This window comes from Ochlerotatus camptorhynchus, unplaced genomic scaffold, assembly GCF_037179485.1.
Source record: "Ochlerotatus camptorhynchus isolate MF236.1 unplaced genomic scaffold, CSIRO-AGI_Acam_v1.1 ptg000313l, whole genome shotgun sequence".
In the NCBI taxonomy this organism is placed as follows: Eukaryota; Metazoa; Arthropoda; class Insecta; order Diptera; family Culicidae; genus Ochlerotatus; species Ochlerotatus camptorhynchus.
Window position 1 is genome coordinate 2,192,645 of NW_027040801.1, and position 19,452 is coordinate 2,212,096.

General features: G+C 43.9%; 3 protein-coding genes across 3 annotated transcripts; 1 reads left to right on the forward strand and 2 right to left on the reverse strand.

Annotated features, from left to right (window-relative positions):
• Nucleotides 1–1,156: 1,156 nt before the first annotated feature.
• On the reverse strand, nt 1,157–7,373 carry vir (VIR_N domain-containing protein). Its single transcript, XM_065229279.1, has 4 exons — nt 7,168–7,373; nt 2,931–7,102; nt 2,014–2,864; nt 1,157–1,946 (listed from the first exon to the last, which is right to left on the reverse strand). The coding sequence occupies exons 1-4, from the start codon at nt 7,225–7,227 to the stop codon at nt 1,471–1,473; spliced, it is 5,559 nt and encodes a 1,852-aa protein (XP_065085351.1). The 5' UTR covers nt 7,228–7,373; the 3' UTR covers nt 1,157–1,470.
• A 6,228-nt stretch (nt 7,374–13,601) lies between these two features.
• LOC135707543 (protein roadkill-like) lies at nt 13,602–15,023 on the forward strand. Its single transcript, XM_065229385.1, has 2 exons — nt 13,602–13,693; nt 13,751–15,023. The coding sequence occupies exon 2, from the start codon at nt 13,806–13,808 to the stop codon at nt 14,910–14,912; it is 1,107 nt and encodes a 368-aa protein (XP_065085457.1). The 5' UTR covers nt 13,602–13,693; nt 13,751–13,805; the 3' UTR covers nt 14,913–15,023.
• Nucleotides 15,024–17,830: 2,807 nt separating this feature from the next.
• On the reverse strand, nt 17,831–18,886 carry LOC135707521 (uncharacterized). The gene has a single exon (XM_065229364.1). It carries the CDS (start codon nt 18,884–18,886, stop codon nt 17,831–17,833), a length of 1,056 nt encoding a protein of 351 aa, XP_065085436.1.
• Nucleotides 18,887–19,452: the final 566 nt, after the last annotated feature.

The following is a 19,452-nucleotide window of genomic DNA, read 5'->3' on the forward strand; positions in this document are numbered from 1 at the left end:
CATGATGCTTGGTAGTGTTAAGCGAATCATTTAGAGGCGATTCGTGGTTTTCAAGATGTTTTTCGGGTATCAGGTCAGGTGAAACATTCTGTGATTCAATATTTTTTGCACGTAGATCAAGAATCTCTGAAGCTCGATGGTGACCGGTAGAGCTAGGAGCAAGCACCTCGGAAGCTCGACGGTAACACCGGTATAGCTGGGTTTGTCGCTCTCAGAAATAACTTTAAAAAAAAAGAAAATGTGTCATGAGAATTGGGGGCATAGTTAAATATATGAAGTTTTGCAAACCTACCGTTACTGTTTCTTACGGAAGGCAGACGTCTGCAGCAGTCAGCGTTTGAAGAGTAATTTGAAATATCCTTCAAAGCGACACGACTCAGATTAGCCTTCCTCGATTCCCGTTGACTGCTTCCTCTTCCTCTTTCTCTAATTTATCTGCTGCGGCTAAAAGTAATCACTTCGATCAGACCCTTTTTAAGGTAAAAATATTGAAAGTACGTACCAAGCAGCAAGTCGAATGCGTGCATTTTATCTCGAAAGCTGATTGATTGATTTGATTGATTTCTTTAATATAGAGACTTTCAGCCGTTGGCTGGTTTGTCTCTGATCTCGAATGCTGATTATTTGTGCAAATAGTCGCTGAATTCCAATGAAAACGTTAAAAACATTCGAAAATATGCAGTAATCTGCAAAAGACCGAAGTACAGATTTGTATTGTTTTGATGGTTTTGTCACTTCAGACGTCAGATGGGTCAAAAGTCTGAAGTATCAGTCAAGCACTCATAATGCGAATCTGTACATTGGACAATTTTCAGAACTCTGATTAAATAAAAAAGAGAAAGATATTAGGATGGCTGTTTTTGCATCACATGTAATGAAAGAAAAGTGATAGTTTGCATCAATAAACTCGATTTGTTTGCATTTGTTACTTTGGACCTTTTGAAAAGTTACGCGAGATTTATCCTTTGTTCGTAGTCGTCTGGTTGTAATTCATAATTAGCATCCCATCGCTCTAGGATTGTTATAAAATAGAATTTCTTTTTTGTCCTAACTAGTTGAAAATATCTTATGCATTAAACACTTTATTCGAAATATTTAAGTCAATAGGCCATTTGAATAAAAAGAGTTCAATTTCCTTTCCCGTGCTTTTCTTACGGAGTGAGTAAACTATTTTCTTCATATGACCTAATGTGTTAGAGAAAATTTGTATTCAATTATGTGTAGGCCTAGTCCAAATCATTAAAACATCCACTCTATGTTGATGCGCATGTTTCAGAGCAGCGGGTAGCAGCTAGATGGGCAATAATAATATCAAAAATCGTAATTACCGTCTGAAAAACGGTCCCTATTAACAATTGTTGTCTACCGGCTCGCGCAATCAAGATTCCAAGCCCAAACCTATCCCACATTTACCGCGCTAACTCACGAAAACATGACGACGACAACAACATGATGCAAATTACCTACCTCTTAAATTGGCCGTGAATAGGGCCTTCCGCCGTAGCGGCTGAAGCCACGACCGGAACGGGACCGAACATGTGGCGCCCCGAAGTGGTTCTGCGATTGCTCCCGATAGTGACTGTGACCGCCACCTCCAAAGTGCTTACCGCTTCCCGATCCGGAGGGGCCATCGTGCCCACCGGACCAACCGCTTCCGCCACCGCCACCGCCGCCGCCTCCCTGACCCCAACCGGAACCGGATCCCGAGCGACCACGATCCGAAAATGTTCGTCCACGTCCCCGGCCGCTACCGCGGATGGTGATGATGTCCCGGGACAGTTTGTTGTACCCAGTAGGACCCGTCGGTTGCGCTCCGCAGGTTTCCAGCGCCAAAAAGTCATCCACATGTAGCGACGGTGGACGAGAGGTGTTTGGCGGTCGCGAGCGGAACAAATCGCTGCGAGTGATCGGCGCACGGGTAAAACCACGACCTCGCAGAGGGGTAGCTGCGTGGAAAAATAGATATACAATTAGAAAATTATCTCATGGAACCAAAATTCAATCGTATCTTACCGAAAATTTTCTTCTCCGGTCGGCCAGTGCTTGGTTCGACTTCGACGCGCCTGGTCCGGAAGCACGGTGCAGTCGCCACGCGATCACGATTCGAATGGGGCGAAGCAGACAAATGCAACAGCCGCTTGCAATCCGACGTCAAGTTTATGTCCACGGCCAGGCAGCTCTTGGCCAGTTCGTTCAAGTCGCAAGGAATTTGCTCCCGTTCCAAGTCGTCCTCACAGGGCGAGAAACTCAGCCAGTAGCTCGCCTTCAGCTGATCCTCAAACTCCTCGCTAACGATGAACACACTACGGGAGGCGTACTGCGTGACGATGCCCTCCGCTTGCGGTAGCGGTTCCATGACGCCGAACTCGAACTGGCATTCTGTGCCGGAAACGACGTCCTTCAGCTGTTCCAACAGGTAGAGCAGATTCTCCTCCAGAGTATCCGGAGGAACGATTACGACGGGTGGAACCGGTTGAGAACCTTCTTCCACCTCCGCTTCGACCGGTTCGATCGGTTTCGGTTCGGATTTGAAGGTCAGCAATAGATCCTTCAACAGCCCGGTGCAATCCGTTTCCACCGTCGGGGCTGGTGGCTCTTGGCTAGCTTCCTTGCGTTCCTTTGGACGGAACACGAACGCTGCCAGTTGTTCGGAGGTAAGTTTGATGCTTCGCTTCGGAAGGTTAAATCCGACCAGCGATGTTTCGTCGATCATGACAAGCGAGCGCCAAAATTCGCCGAGCAGGACAAAGATCTGACGGTAGTTGTCCGGATTGTCACGGGCTTTGTCGGCAAACTTTTGCACGATTGACAGGATGGCGTCCTTGCGTTTGTCCATTGCCCCGATGAGGGTGGTTAGAGTGATGCTGTGTGGAAAATGGGTGGGAAATTTGAGTGATACACATTAGAAGGCATAAAAAAATAACACTCACTCATGTTCCGTCAGCAGCAGCATGGTCCTGACGGCAGCGGCCAGAACGCCCGGACCGATTTCCTCGCTGGAAATGTTCTCCACGATCGTGCCGCAGCAACTTTCGATGATCTCCTTCGGTGGCAGCGAACAGGCCAGCTGCATCAGCGGAGCAATGTTGCCGAACATCATGGCGAATTCCGAATCCAGCAGATTCTGGAACACCATGTAGATGTTTTCCTGCGTTTGCTGATGGGCCGGGGTCTGCCCCGGGTTGAGCAGAATGTTGGTCATCAGTTCCATGATACGGCCGGAGAGGATCGATAGGACGGACACCTTGACTGAGGCGTGACACACGAGACTGCCGAGGAAGCTGAACAACCGGGCATGGGAAGTGCTGGCCAGGTTGCCCGGGAGCAGTGGTTCCTGTATGATGAGATCGGTGATGGCCTTCGAAATGAGTAGGGTCATGTTGGGAGCGAGATCGGACAGTTGAAGGCAGACTCGGCTAAAGATGACCAACAGCGGTGTGTAGCTGGAAGGACAGATGGTTTGGATCATCTCGGTGATGGCCGGACTCTGCGGGTGCAGATGAGCGGACCAAAGTTGGCGTTCCTTGACCAGCTTGCTGATTTCCACGGGGGTCAACTCCTGACGGCATTGAATCGGCAGAGGGAGTGGTAGTAGCTCGGAGAAGACTAGCAGTCCCGGAATGAAGTAGTTCGGGCCGTACAGGATGAACTTGATCAGTTCACCGATCATCTGGGTCCAGAGACTCTTGTGGATGTTATTGGTATCGAGACCGTCCATGGGGGTCGGTTGGGTGAAGGCCAGAAGGATTTTGATGATGTCCTTCTGGATTTCGCGGGCGTCGTTGATGGCTGTTGCAGTCGGGGGGACGCTTTGCATCAGAGCGTAGGTGCGCAGCAGAGGTTCGATTACGGTAAGGTCCTTGAACTCGGTGTTGCGACATTCGATCAAGTAGGTCATAACCTTGCGCAGAATTTGGATCAACGGGGCTAGGATCTGGGTCAGCAGGATGCCCTGCATGCTGGCGAGACTCGAGGCGTGGATCGCCGGTTGATCAAAATAGGTATTGAGCTTTTCCAGGATAGAAATCAACAGAGTCTTACCGTCCGCCGAGTACAACTGCAGGATCGTATACTTGTACTTGAGTTCTACGTGACTGGGTTGACCTTGGCCATCGTATTCCGGGATGCCGAGGAAGCGCAAGAGTCTCAACGCCATAATCAGATCCCCGGGAAAGGTCGTTATGAACTCCAGGCTTCGCGTCATCAGTTCCACCAGCGGGTTGATGTTTTCGTTGGCGAACAACTCATGAATCTCTAGCGGTTTCAAGTAGACTGCCATTTCCTGCAGCATGGCACTAACCGAGGACTCGAATTGCTCGTGCTGCTTCGCTAAATTCAACAAAGCCTCACCATGCTTCACCAGATAACCCACGTTGTTGCAATGACGGACGGCGCAGTCCACCAGATCAACGCTGTAGCTCAGGGCCGGCGATTTGTGCTTAACCCCGGGCGATCCGTCTTTCATCAGCGCACGCTTTTCGCTTTCGATCAGATCCAGGAAAATCTTCATGTTTTCCTCCATGCAGATCACCTCCACGACGTAGCGCTTTCCGAAACTGTTGACCAAGTAGAACAAACCCTGCAGATGTTCGACCAGTTTGTCCAAATCGTTCTTGGTGTGGCCGATCGCATCCAGATAGTATACCGTCTGCAGCTTATAGGCCATCTCCAAACCCAGCAGCTGTCCGCGAGTCAGATCGTGCAGGAGATCCTCCGGGTGGGCCTCATCGTTCATTGGGCAGTGCTGGAAGAGAATCTTCAACAGGATATTCACCGAGTCGATGTGATCGGCAAAGTAGTGCAGCTTTTGTTGCTTCTTGAGCAGCGCTGCCAGCAGGTCGTAAACAGCCCCGATCAGCGATGAACAGGGCAGTTTCATTTCCAGCAACAAAATGATCGTTTCCATAAGCTTGTGCACGTTGAAGAACGCCACGAAGCTCCGGTTCGCGGTCAACGAAGATTTGATGTCCTTGTGGATTGCGAACTTGGCAGAAATTGGGAGGAAGCGTTTCGGTTGGCTGAAGGCAATGGCGTCCCAGGAGAGAGCGGTTGTCAACTCGGCAAAGCAATTCTCCAAGATGGAAACCATCGACGGATCCGGTTTGAAATCCGGTTGATTACGCGTGGCATACATGTCCGAAACGGTGCTCCGGACCAGATCTAAATTCTCGTAAATGTTAATCTTCTTCAGCAGCGATTTCAAAGCGAAACTGATTCGGGTTGAGGGATTTTCCTGAATCAAATCCAGCAATATCTGGTAGCCGTTGTATTCTGGACTCAAAAAGTAATCCAAGCCGCGTTTCGTGTCCAGGCAGGCGTAAATCGATCGAATGATCATTAGCTTGATCGACATGGCCATGTAGCTCTGGGAATACAAACCGAGTAGCTTATCGAAAATGTTGAAATCTTCCTGCTCGAGGATCACCTTGATGAAAACATCCGTTGATCCGAGGAACTCTGTTAGGCGAATACCGGCCTTCATGTGGCGCAACTTGTAGGCAGGCTGCGGTTGTGTCATAGCTCGATCCACGTCCAGACCCAGTTTGATGCAGTTCAGCAAAATTTGAACCCCATTGCTCTTCGTCTCAATCCACCCACCCATCGTCTTCTCGAACTTTGCCCTGCATTCCTCCAGCACGAAGATCTGATTCAATAACTGCACGCACTGTTCGGTGTAATCGACGAAGCCTTCCTTAAAGTCTCCCGTCTCTCCGCCAAAATCTGCCGTCGCTTTTCCACTGTACTTGATGTTCTTCAGCAGATTCTCTAAATGCTTAATCACGGCTGGATTTCCATCCAGCCCCTCTTCCGGTACGAACTTCTTCAGTACCGCCACAAACGGATTGAAGCTCTTGTAGTACTCGTCCGCCAAATCGTAATCCATGTCGTAGTCGTAATCCTCGGTAATTTCCTCATCACTGAGAATCGGTTCAAACTGCTCCGTACCCGACAGGGCATCCTCATCCGGTATCAACGCCGGAGACGCAACCGGAGTAGCCAACGCTGATGTTGGACTACCGGTAACTCCCGCAACAGCCGCCTTAATCCTACCTTCAACCGTTCTCTTCTCGTATTTGCCATGCCCTCCTGGGGCACCACCGTGTCTGAAATCATCCTCTTCGTAATCGTTGGACGAATCCATCGGATCCGGTGAGCGTGGTCTCCTCGGCGAATCGATAGGCGACCTTGGCCGCCGACGGTCATCCTTCTCCAAATCATACGACGATCCTCGCCTAACCCGATCGTACGAACTGCTCCGAATTCTTCTCGATCTATTCCCATAGTCCGGACTTCTAGACCACTCGCGCTTCGGAGCCGGGGCAGCCCCGACCACGTAATCCTTGCACAAGCTCGGGGAACGCGAATACTCATGACTTCTTCCGCGCGATCTTACCCCCGGCTCGTAATGCATCTGCCGTTCCGTCGAACGCGAAACCCTTTTGCCACGCTTATCCACCACCTCGCACTCCATCATCTTGGGCGAACTGGGTTCTGCTGGACTAGCCACAACTGCTGCCGCAGCCACTCTTCTCGCGTACGGCCTAGGGTCCTTCGGAATATCCTCCCCATCCGGTTCCGGATACTCCTTCTGCACAAATACCTCCGTCGGTACCGTCGCCGGTGGCGGCTCTTCCGGCCATTCCTGTCCCACTAGAACCGGCTCGCCAATCCCTCCCGGTACATCACCCACTACAATTTCCACAGGAGGTTCGGGCAGCGGCGTCGTCTCCCGTGGCGACACAATCGGGTCCGCAATATTCGCCGTCAAAATTCCATACACCGCCAGAGTAATCGTCGTATAGAAACCCTTCAGCACCAGCCCGTCCGTTGGAATCCTCCTGGTCCCGTCGTCCGGTTTGCCACATTCTAAATGAATACAATTGTTCTGATTGTACTCGAAATCGCCCAAACACTCGAACGTCGGCGCCCCTGGCTTTCCCAGATCATTCACAAACAGTTCGATCTTAAACTGAGACGGATTGGTCGCTCCCAGCCGGACACCGCCCGGGAAGTCTGCCTGCACTCGGGCACCCAGCGGAATGATGCGCACCTCAGTGATGTACACCGGCTTCGGGAACTGCACCAAGTCCAGGTTGAGTTTCTAAAACGGAAAACAAACGCCGAAATGACCACCCCTACCGAGTGAGAAAATCAAAAATCACATACCTCGTAGGTGTCATGGGAAAAGGTGTCGAAAAACAACAATTCCACGACTTCCTCGTCCATTTTCTGGCAGCTAACTATGCTCCGAGATGAGGCGCAACTTCTGCACTATAAATTGGTTTGGAAAATGTAAGTTTTCACACTCAAATTTACGATTTTTCCACTCAGCACGGCGGACACGTCCGGTAAAATCAGCCAAGTTGAGAAAACAGAACAAACGACTCTCCTCGCTTGGCGGTGGTTTGACACTTTGACAGTATCGAACGGGTGACCATCGCAAGATGGCAGTTTGTTGCAGCGGTACCGTGGAGTAAATTCGGAAAAGGCGGAGGCGAACCAGCCTAAGGCTGAAAGCCTCCTAAATAAAGCTAAATTAATTAATTAAATTCGGAAAAGGACTTCTTTCGTAAATTTAACGTGAAACATGAAAATTTTTATATTTTATAAATATTATGTTTTATTAGGGGAAATGACGGCTTCGGCATGACAGACTATTTTCGGCAACCCAAATTGAAACAATATTTTCCTGGATTTTCTTACGAAAACACTTCGCTGAATGCATGCAAACGATTCTTTATGCTTTCAGCTTCAATTTGACTATATTTTTACCACTAAGAAAAAGCAATCTAGCAAGGTTTTCTTGAAATGAAACACACGCACTACAAATTGTAGCTGATTTCGAGTTGCCGATAATAGAACAGCAGATTTACATGCAGTTCAAATGGAACGGTTGCCGAAGAAAAACTGGTTGCCGACAATACTCGCTCTCACTAGAGAAGATTGGAGCTTGTAAAAGCGTTTCAAAACAGTTTTTGACAATTCTTTCGACTGAAATTGTTAGAGCAGCTGGCAGCAATAGATTGTAAACAAACCAATACTGCATATGTGTGCGTTCCTTAGAGAAAAAGGCTATAGAAAGAAGGTCGCTGCTTAGGTTGCCGAGAATACGTAAATTCCCCTATTTGTTTAATTTAAATATTGTTTTTTGCATTTCTTACTGTACTCCTCAAAAGTGCGGAATAGCTAATAAAAGTGCAAATTTACGTTGCATTATCATGATGTCTGCGCATTTATTTTTTAGGATCTAAGGAAAACCCTAATAAAAAATACCATAAACGAACGATAATCCAAATGATTGAACTATTCCACAAATGGCTTGGATGATACCTCGCACACGTCGTTAAACCATAACATTTTTATTACAGACGTGCTCGGCCCCAAAACGTTTTTTGAGGCAACTCAGTGGCTGGGTAGATTGCACTCATTTTTGCATGCTTTATGGAGGTCGGTCCCTCGGTCGGTCCCGTCCAAGGGGAAGGTAACTCCGCACACCAATCTTGGGTCATTTTTTTTTTTGTCAGTGTGCCGCAAGTATGCCGATTGTGCCGATCATAGAGCAAGCTGCGATTGTTTGTAAAATACCCATCCCGGCAACCCGGTATTTCTGACACCTTCAAGGTTTTTGTTTGAAATCGCAAGGATAAATCGAATTGAGGATGACGCGGGAAGTGATGAGTGTGCGAAATTTCGGTGTTTTGTGATCCATAGGGTAATAAAAGCCCTGTGTTTTAGTGTTTTATAATGCCTTCAAAGGCAGACCAGAAACCTAGACTTTCGGTCGGAAAGAGTTGGAACCGGTGGGGAGCATTGTTGGAGACCGACTATAAAGGGTGACGAAAAGACTTCTGTAGTTTGTTTTGTGTGAGTTGCAGCATTATTTGAATTAAGGGTACTAATGAGGTCTGATTAACTGCCTCTTCTTCATGAGTCCACTCTAGAACCTACATTTCGTATTTAGATCTTTAAGTGAACTGCTGGTCTGAGTTCCTATGGTATATTCAATTGCACTGTAACTGGAAAGTACCCATTAATGGGTGAAAAAGTGCCCATTTCGCGGTAAAGTAGGTAAACTCATAAAATGGGTAAAACGTCTTTACCCACTAATGGGTAAAGAGCTTATACGTCAAATCATGGGGTACTTTTTACCCATTTCCAGAACGCATTGTTTTCCGTAACTGGGTAAAAAAGTACCCATTTTTTAAAATGTATTTATGGGACTCAAATTTGTGGCATGAAACAAATATGCTTTTAACAACGTTATAAGCTAAGAAATCATTCAAATCATATAGCATTTCTTACCTTGAAGCTTTTTGAAGCTATCACCATTCTTAAAACTATTCATATATATCACTTTTTGTAGTTTTCGGAACAAATGCACTCGAAAATGTAAACCAAGTATGTCAGCAACGTTATGGTGCAACAAAGATATTTTTCACCCAATAATGGGTAAATATGTACCCATTTTTGATCCCTGAACAGGTTTCGGAAATGGGTGAAAAAGTACCCACTATTTGAAATTTTCATTTACGCATTTTTTGACAGGTCCATACACTACCACAAAATGGGTAATTTTTCACCCATTAATGGGTACTCGCCAGTTACAGTGTGGGTTCTTTGAGGGTATTGAGGTAAATGCATATTCGTAATCTGCATTAAAAATAGAATCCAAATCCTATAGATTTCATCAATTTTGGTACACTGGAACTATGTTAAATAAGTACGATTACATTTGCAAAAAATACTACCTTAGGGCCCCTCGGTGGCACTTTGTCAGTCTGTTAGTTTAGTGTCAAACAGTGACGTTATTATTTTGCTTTAAATATTGATTTGAAAATCGAGATGAAAGTGTATGTTTTCGTGAAAAATATCGCTGTACTCAGAAAACGAAGCTCTTTCAGATGATGATGAAAAACCGATACATTTTTAAAAATTAAAGAACCCAATTAGAAGATGTTCCTGAACATACAGTCAAACAGCACGTAATGTTCAGAACAACTTCAATAAAGTTTTTCAGCAGTGCTCCCATTTTATTTACAACAATCTAATGAAGAGCTTTGAGTGGGTTGGTTTATTTCCCTTAAATTCCGTTATAATAGGATTTAATAATCTCATATGGCCATTGCAATCCAATGTTTCTAAATTCCCATCCAATGTTACATACGTCCTATTGAAAAATTATGCTTGTATTGTAGTATATCTCGTGTCCTTAGTTTAGTGCATGTCGTATTACCAACAATCAATACGAAACTAACGATTTTAAATTGGCTCACCACTTTAGTAGCCTATTGGTCCCTAGCAAACGATTAACGTACCCTATTCTAGTTGAAATTCTATTACTACACTATGTTTGTTTTGATTCGCTATGAAAGTTTGACAGATAACATCAGGGGTGTGTGGATTCATGCAGAACATGCAGGGGTGAGTGAAATAGCTTGGGACTGCTTGGGACCGTTGTTCTGGTACTGAGTGAGCCAAAAATAATAATGATTTTCTTCGGGACCTACTAGTCTTATACCCCGTTCACATTACAGCCAATATCACGTAATATAGGCTGTCTTGCAATGAGCACTCATACATAGGATTTCCAGTGAAAACTTGATGTATGAGTGCTCATTGCAAGACAGCGTATATCATGTGATATACGCTGTAATGTGAACGGGGTATTAGAGTTACCTCTATGGTATTACCATAGAGGTAACTCTAAGACCACTGGGTCCCGAAGAAAATCATTATTATTTTTGGTTCACTCAGTACCAGAACAACGGTCCCAAGCAGTCCCAAGCTATTTCACTCACCCCTGCATGTTCTGTATGAATCCACACACCCCTGATGTTATCTGTCAAACTATCATAGCGAATCAAAACAAACATAGTGTAGTAATAGAATTTCAACTAGAATAGGGTACGTTAATCGTTTGCTTGGGACTAATAGGCTACTAAAGTGGTGAGCCAATTTAAAATCGTTAGTTTCGTATTGATTGTTGGTATTACTCCATATCTATTGAGAAATGATGAAGTATTCGATTTTTTTTTTTACAGTTGCCACTCTTGCATTTATCGCAAGGATCCGACTCTAATTGAAAGGTCCCGCTATTTATACCCTTCGACGAAAAGCGCACCCCTTTGTCAGTCAAAATTGGATTCCTTAGCAACAAAATCAAGGAATGACACCGATAATGACTATGCATTAGAACCCTAGTCCTAATCACTTCAAACTAGGGAACAACGAATAGAAGATTAGGAATCACATAGATGAAGACAACTAACTCATTTTTTTCCTTGTTTCAAGATCATCCTCGTTAGACAAAGCCGAGTCTTGTCACTATCAACAAGGCATAAAAAGTAACAAGGACTAAGATGTGTTCCTTGGATTACTGAAAAATCCTGTTCCCCTAGTTTGAAATAGTCAGGACTAGGAATCGGTGGTAGATCTTATACATCCCGTAACGTACCACGAAAAGGTGATCTACCCACGTTACGGGGCTGACCGATTGATACCTGGGGGGGACGTGCTGTCAAATCAGCCTACTGATCATTATTGTATGAAACTGGCTCCAAACGTAAACAATCGCTGTAGGTTTCTTATGGCTTGTTTACGTTTGGAACCAGTTATGCGAGGCATGCGAGGTAGGCGACGATTGTTCGTATTTGACAGCCACCTCCCCCCCCCCCCCCTTGGTTGATACAAGTGTATCCGCGGCATTACTCATTAATGGGTAACAGATACTCGATGATAGGTAAAAAAATTACTTATTCATGACTGAAGCCACTTTTCTTCAAAATGTTTTTAACCCAATAGTGGGACTTTAAAGTATGCGTGTAACGGCGCTGTAGTGCCGCTGATAAATTAAGTATTTGTACCGCTGAACACAAGCTGACAGCTGATTTTTGTTATTGTTTTTATTATTCTTGCATATACACGGTAAGAAAAAAGTCCACAACGGCCAGTTCAGTTCAGATATTAAATATTTTTTGAGTGTATGTAGGTATAAGAGATTTTTAATCTCAGCAGGGAAAGGTTTTGCAGCTGAGTTATCGGAGAAAGAGAAAGTTGATGAAGAGAATCGATCAATGCAAACATGACCTTTTGAAATGTTTATCTAAAAATAGTATAAAAGTTACACGCTATTTCAAAACAAACCAACAAATTCGACAGTGAGCATGCATAAGGGCGAATACGCGATGATCCATTCTCTTCATCGACTTTCTCTTTGCATTGCTACAGCTAAGCGAAACAATTTTCTAGAATTTGTTCAATGCAGAGTAGTAACAGGTTGTATTGGCTATCAAAAGCAACAGCAAACGCACCGGAAAAAGGTTAAATCTAGCGAGTTATTAACAAAAAAGAAAATCGACGAAGAGAATCGATCATCGCGTATAGGCCCTTAAGGCCCACGCACATTAGATCTGGATCGGACACGTTGCGGCAAAGTGACGGCTAAATCTATTTTTTTTTTTTTTTTATTTATTATAGTCACTTCAACACTCTTGGCTCATTCGTGACTTGTCCGGGGGTGAGATTTGAACTCGTGACTTTGGCGTGAAAGGTATGGATGTTAACCACTACGCCGGGGTCGCCCCCCGCCCCCCGACACAAAGGTCGGTATAAAGGGAGAGAATGAAAACTTAGTATAAAAAAGGTTTATGCGTGCCATAGTATTTTTTTTTTATTATTATAGTCACTTTAACACTCTTGGGTCATTCGTGACTTGTCCGGGGGTGAGATTTGAACTCGTGACTTTGGCGTGAGAGGTATGGATGTTAACCACTACGCCGGGATTAGTGATGTTTAACGCCCACACACTAGTGGGAGCAACGCCGTGTAAAGTTGTTTATTATTTTCCTCTGGCTAACCTCGTGGCTAACCTAAAAAATGTATGAAAGTAGATCTGTTAAAATGAGTTTGACATCGATTTGTTATGTATTTTGCTCTCACATATCGCATTTGAGTGTACTTTTGACTAGTTTGTCTCCTTTTCTCCTTCTAATGTTGTCAAAAACGAAGTAGCAAAACCACCCAACAGGGTTAGTAAAGTGTGGAAATCCAACGTTAAGTATAATCATATTTACCTACTTTTGAGTACCACTGACTTACTTTTGTGTAGAAAGCGAGTGGAAAGTGTCATACGAATTGCACACAAGTAAATTAAAACTACTTTGACCCGCTTTACCTACTTTTGGCTTCCTGCACTAGTGCCGAGATGAGTGAAATAAACCTACTTTTAAGGATTTTTTTTTTACCGTGTAGGTGAACTCGATTCACGAGTACATACACGCTAACTTGAAAGTTCCCATTAATGGAAATAAAGACCCATTTTGTTGAGTAAATTGTTTAACCATTAATGAGTATCTGTTACCCATTAATGAGTATCTGTTACCCAATTAATGAGTAACAGTTACTCATTAATGGGTAACAGATACTCATTAGTGCGAAAAAAAATTTACTCATCAATGAGTTAAGCCAAATTTTCTTCAAAATGGGTATTTTTTATCCATTAATGAGTACTTTCAAGTTAAAGTGTAGACCGCTAGAAGTTTTGTTTACAAAACCTTATAAGACCCTTTCAATTGTTGATCTTGAATTATTATTTTCTCATCTTATCGAATTGTTTAATCAATTCAAATATATTAGTTTCAATTGAGGTGGTTTTCTATCAAGTTTCACCAGAGAACTCGCAATTACAGCCTGTGTAAGTTCATTGGTAAACCGTGATAGAATTGTTCATGAAAAGCTTTGTACTTCATAGGTTTATCCTCTTAAACCATCGATCCATCGTTCCTGATCCTGCAGCGTCGAACAAAATGCCTGCTCGAACCAACGACACATACTGGTGCACCACCAAAAGCCAATTTATTGAGCTCAGTACCATCTGGACGATCGATCAAGCTCGCTTTCACTTGAACAAATTGCGATACCTAGAATCATCGGTTTTCTGTTCGAAGAATAGGGACCAAAAGTGGCGCCTATGTTTCAGACGGGATCCTTTCAACAACCATCCCCTTCACTTGGGCGTGTGCCTAATCGTTCAGAGTGAAAGGCCCATCTACGCAGAATTTTCTATTTCTATTTTGGGCTCCGATGGCAGGAAAATGCTTACCAAAAAAAGTGTAGCCCGTGAATTTGCGAACAATGTGGAAAATGGCTTCCGGGATTATATCCTATTAACTGATTTATTGGAAAATAATGAACTTCTCCCGGATGATAAATTGACGCTGTTTTGTGAGGTCAGGGCGCACATTGAGACACAGAATTACAATGGTACAGGCTCTGGAAACCGACCTGTTTGCTTCACTATGCCGAGCTGTGATCTAGAGAAAAGGTTGGGAAGTTTGCTGCACGACGAGAAGTACACCGACGTGATTATTGTGGTTGGCGAGCAGAAGATAAAGGCCCACAAGAATATTCTGGCCGTTCGTAGTGCAGTGTTTGCGGCTATGTTCGATTCGGATATGGAGGAAAGTGCTCAAAATCATGTAACTATTACCGATTTGGACTACGAAGTAGTTGAACAAATGCTTCGATACATGTACACTGGCGAAGCACCGAGGTTGAAGTCGATGGCTGACCATTTGCTCGTGGCAGCCGATAAATATTCTCTGGACAGCCTCAGGGTGATGTGTGAGCAGGCGCTCTGTGCCAACCTGTCGGTGGACACCGCCGTTGAGCTGCTGGCTCTTGCTGATCTGTACAATGCTGACCAGCTGAAAGAGCACACTGCCCGCTTCATCGATAACAACATTGCTGAGGTGAGGAAAACCGCAGCCTGGAAGAATATGATCGCGCAGCACTCGGTTTGCCTTTATCCTCCGCCAGCCAGACTTCCGATGATGACGTGGATGGGGCAAGCAGTTCGCCTGATGTTTACCAAACTTGCCTATACCGTTGCGCGTGAATTGATCAACTTCTGAATGATATAAAAAGCATTTATCTGCATTTTTTGTTTGAATAATGTTTGCCTATTGCAACTAGATTTACTGAAAACTAGATTTAAGATAAAATCAATACAAATTCTGGGTGACTTCTGGAGGTGGGGTCACTTCTTACGTAATATCATTTCGAAAATTGTTTTGTTCTATGAGTTGATCAACAGCTGAATAAGCAATTTTTTAGCTGAAGAAGCTTATTTTTGCCTGCATAAGCTCTTATTCAACATTCAATGTTTGTTGGGCGCAACTCAACAGCAAAGCGAAATCTTAAACGCTGTCCAGACTGGAGAGTTATAACATGTTATAACGGTTGTCAAATAATTGCAACACAAAAACCACCATCAATATAGCTCTATAACATCTATCTTCTGTGTTGCAATTATTTGACAACCGTTATAACATGTTATAACTCTCCAGTCTGTACAGCGCTAAAGAGACTTATTTAGTTAAACGCTGGCCAGATTGAGCAGTTATAACATATTATAACGGTTGTCAACTAATTGCAACACAGAAACCACCATCAAGATAGCGCTATAACATGTTATAACTCTGTAGTCTGAACGTATTATTAGTTAGACTGCCTAGAATCGCATATCAGTCCCATATGACTTTTCGACGATTTTGAGATACGTGAACTAATGGGCCTAATTTTTATTATTCTTCATCTACATAGTATAAAATCGAGTTGTTTGTTCTGAAATAATAGGAAAAAAGATGAGGTCTGTGTGTCCCATATTAAAAGTAATCGCATATCAGTCCCATTATGACAAATAATGTATACAAAAAAAAAAAAACAACGTAAGGCATTTAGCAAGTATTTTTAGTATGGATTCTTTTTTTAACTAGTTCGTTTATTTGGAAGGCTCAATCGCATTAGCTTTACGGAGCCGATAGTTCATTGTTCTTTGTTTGTAACAAAATTCACTTAATTCTATGCCTAGTAGAAGTTGGGCCGAATACTCGCGGCTTACTCGAGGTTAGAGAGGTACATTGTCGAAGGATAGGATCAGGGGAGGAGCTTGGGGTAAGGTTTCGTTGTCTCATCAGAGCGTTGTCGCCAGTACGAATGGTAGTGCGGTTCTAGTTTCGTCTGGAGTTCGACCGGCTATAGTGACCAGTGGGCGACGATGAGACTCATCGAGACAAGACAACCAAAAACCATTAAAGAGAGACAAAATACAAAGGAATTAAATTCTTATACTAGACATTTGAAGAAACACATAAACCGACTGCATATAGCAGATATCGCGAGTTCCCAACACGTCTCTGATAGGAACATAGGGTTGTCTTTCTTGGGCCTCAAGGGTATTCAAAAGTCGCTCTCTGGCGGCGTCATTATCCGTACATTGCCAAACTGCGTGATCGATGTCATCGTAACCGTTTCCACATCGACAGATGTTGCTGTCCACGAGATTTATTCTAACGAGATGAGCATCTAGCGAGTAGTGCTTGGACATAAGTCTACTCATCACGCGAATGAAGTCACGACTTAAGCCCAAGCCTTTAAACCACGGTCTCTAAGAAACATTAGGAATAATTGAATGTAACCAACAACCAATACGAAGTATCACGTGCTGTACAGGTTCTATTTCCTGGGCTTGTCCAAATCGCAATTGGCAAAAATGTACGGGAAGCATCACACTACAATTAGCAGCTGGATAAAACGTTATCGCGAAAGTGGATTGGTGGCTCGCAAAGAGAGAAGAAAAGTGTCCTTGCAGTTTGGAGCAAAGAAACGACGGTGGTTAATCGAACAGTTTAAAAAAAATCCGACATTATTCTTAGATGAGGCCAGGGATAGTTTTGAGAAAACTTTCAACTGCTCCATCAGTACGTCCTCTGTTTCCAGAATACTACACGAGCAAGGATATACGTGGAAAGTTCTAGAGCGTCGGGCGATCCAGGTTCAAGGACAACAGAGGTATGTTGCGGAATCGAGGCTACGCCAAGGTCGGCGAAAAATTGATTTACAGGGGTGAATTCAACCGCAAAGCCAGAGTATCCTTACTCTGCTTCTTGGGCCAGACAGGAATGAAGAACACGTACTTGACGGAAGGAACTTTCACGAGGGCAAAGTTCTTTGAATGTTGTCGTAGCTTTGCCAACAGTGGAGAAGTTTATCGACACCCTGGAGTTAATTCGGTCTGGATCTTGGATGGGGCTAGAATTCACTGCCATCGACGAATAGTTGAGTATCTCCGGTCATTGGGAATCCATGTTACCTTTTTGCCTCCGTATACACCGTTTTTCAATCCAATCGAGTATATTTTTGGATACTGCAAGAAAAAACTACAACGTGTCTACGTAGAAAATAGCTCTTCGGATCTCACAACAACCATTTCTGCGACGTTAAATACATTCACGAACTTTAACTGCACTCGTGTATTCCGCAAATGCGGATATCTGCCAGGTGGGAAATTCAATCCGGCAAACGGACTAAGTCAAAATATCGAATCATTGGGATTTGAGAATGTACGTAATAAGGATTAATAAACAATAAATCAAATAATCAAATATTGTTCACCTTTTTTTATTTCATAAACTCAAAACAAAGAGATGTTCAATAAGCAACAGCTTCAATCAGTTGGTCGTCCCGAATGCGTATGGAATCGTTCGGAATCAGGATCAGCAAATCGTTATTGATGGTCGACATCCAAGCAGTCGGTCACTTCTAGATAGAGCTGGAATTAGGGCGAAACAGCCTTTGTAAACAATGACTTCTCTAGATGATTTCTCGAAACTCAAGGCACGCCCACGCAAACCAACATAGCCAACGGGAAGGGGAAGTCTTCCCCTACTCGATGGCGACGTTGATTTGAGTGAGCGAGTCTTGGCTTTCTAGAAATCATCGAGAGAAGTCATTGTTTACAAAAGCTGTTTCGCCCTAATTCTAGCTCTATCTAGACTTCCTCGGCGAGTTTCTGCCCAAAGCTATCTTCAGATACAGCAATACTGCCAGACACATCTGCTAGCAATGAAGTGTTAGTTGCCTGCATCGTTTGCAATGCGGTCAAGCGCAATTGCATCGCCTTAGCATATGTCATAAGCTGGTCCAAATCTGCTTGCAGGCCATCCAACAATTGTTTATACCCTGAATTAACATTTTGGGCAATGCATACATCCTGACGAGTGTGATTCAGCACGTTTTGAGAGCATGAGGGAACCGTCTGGAACAAATGTATCAGATGTTGGGGAGGTCCTCGCAACTTGAATTCCTCTCGTTCAAGCGCGTCTTTGGTCAGTAAGTACGAAGCCCATACAGACCAGTTGATGTCCGATGAAATGTAGGATAGCTTGTAGAGTTCCTTCAACTCAGTGGACAAATTACTGTTTGCCTGGTTGGATGCTGCTCCTGCTCGGTCACGCTCCTCCGGTTTTATCAGCTGCACTCGCAGTGTTTCGTACATAGCGGCTGAGGTCACCAACTCCGAATAAATGTGCACAAACACGTTAATATCTCTGTTCAGAAATTTCTGCATTTTGTCTGGCTTTTCTAGCAACTGTAATGGTTTAAACGTGCGTTTCGAGGCTTTATCTTGGAAGGAGATGAACTTATCCATATCGCCGACTTCTGGGTTCAAATCATCATTCCAGTGCACGGTAAATTGATCAGCATCTCCACCAGCGAGTGATTCAAACACGGCCTCTCTGCGAATGAACTTTTCACAGTAATCCCATACAGTTTGCATTACCTCCTCAGCTGATTCACAGTTCACTTGCACTTTTCCCACAGAAGGACAGAATACAGTTGCTGGGAATCGAAATATTTGTTTTGGCTCCGCTTGTTCACTTTCACTTCCAGGGCTTCCGGGCGAAGCAGAATCCAGTGTATCCTGGAACGATCTTTTTGCCTGCTGCACATTTGATGGTCCTGCTTCTGCTTCCTCCTCCAGAAATTCTACCTCGTAGTCAACCTCCCGTCCCTCCAGTCCTACAAAAGTTGGAGACATATGCATGATGGCACATCTGAAAAAGAAACACTTATTATGAAATGCATTTCATTTGAATTGATACGAAAAATATTTTACCTGCGATTCAAAGCCGACGTCGAACGGGCACAGCAGAAATCAAATGAAGCCGCTAGGAAAAATGAGTTGACAGTTTGTTTTGTTTTGTTTGGTGAAGGGTAACTGATGGGTTGTTGACTATGTACGATTGCAAGTAATTTTTTTTATTTGTTGATTTGCAACTGTTTTATGTGAAATTATGATTCACTGGCCCGAAATACATATAGGTAATAACGAGTTGAAGCTTTAAGAAGGGTAACGTCAATATTTAAAGACAATTTTTGAAGCAATATAAGATTTCGTTCGAGTCAACTATCAGTCACATACCCTTGCGCACAAAAGAGTGACAGCTGAGCAAATCAAGCTTTTGCTAGAATTTCTCGGGAACCACAATATTAAAGCGATCAAAAAAAATTAGCCGTCCTGTTTTCCATGGGCTTCAACTGTTTTTTTTTTCCTTCCTATACCAATGACAAATAGTTTTCAGCGAGGTTTTCAGCAGCTTTTCTGTCGAG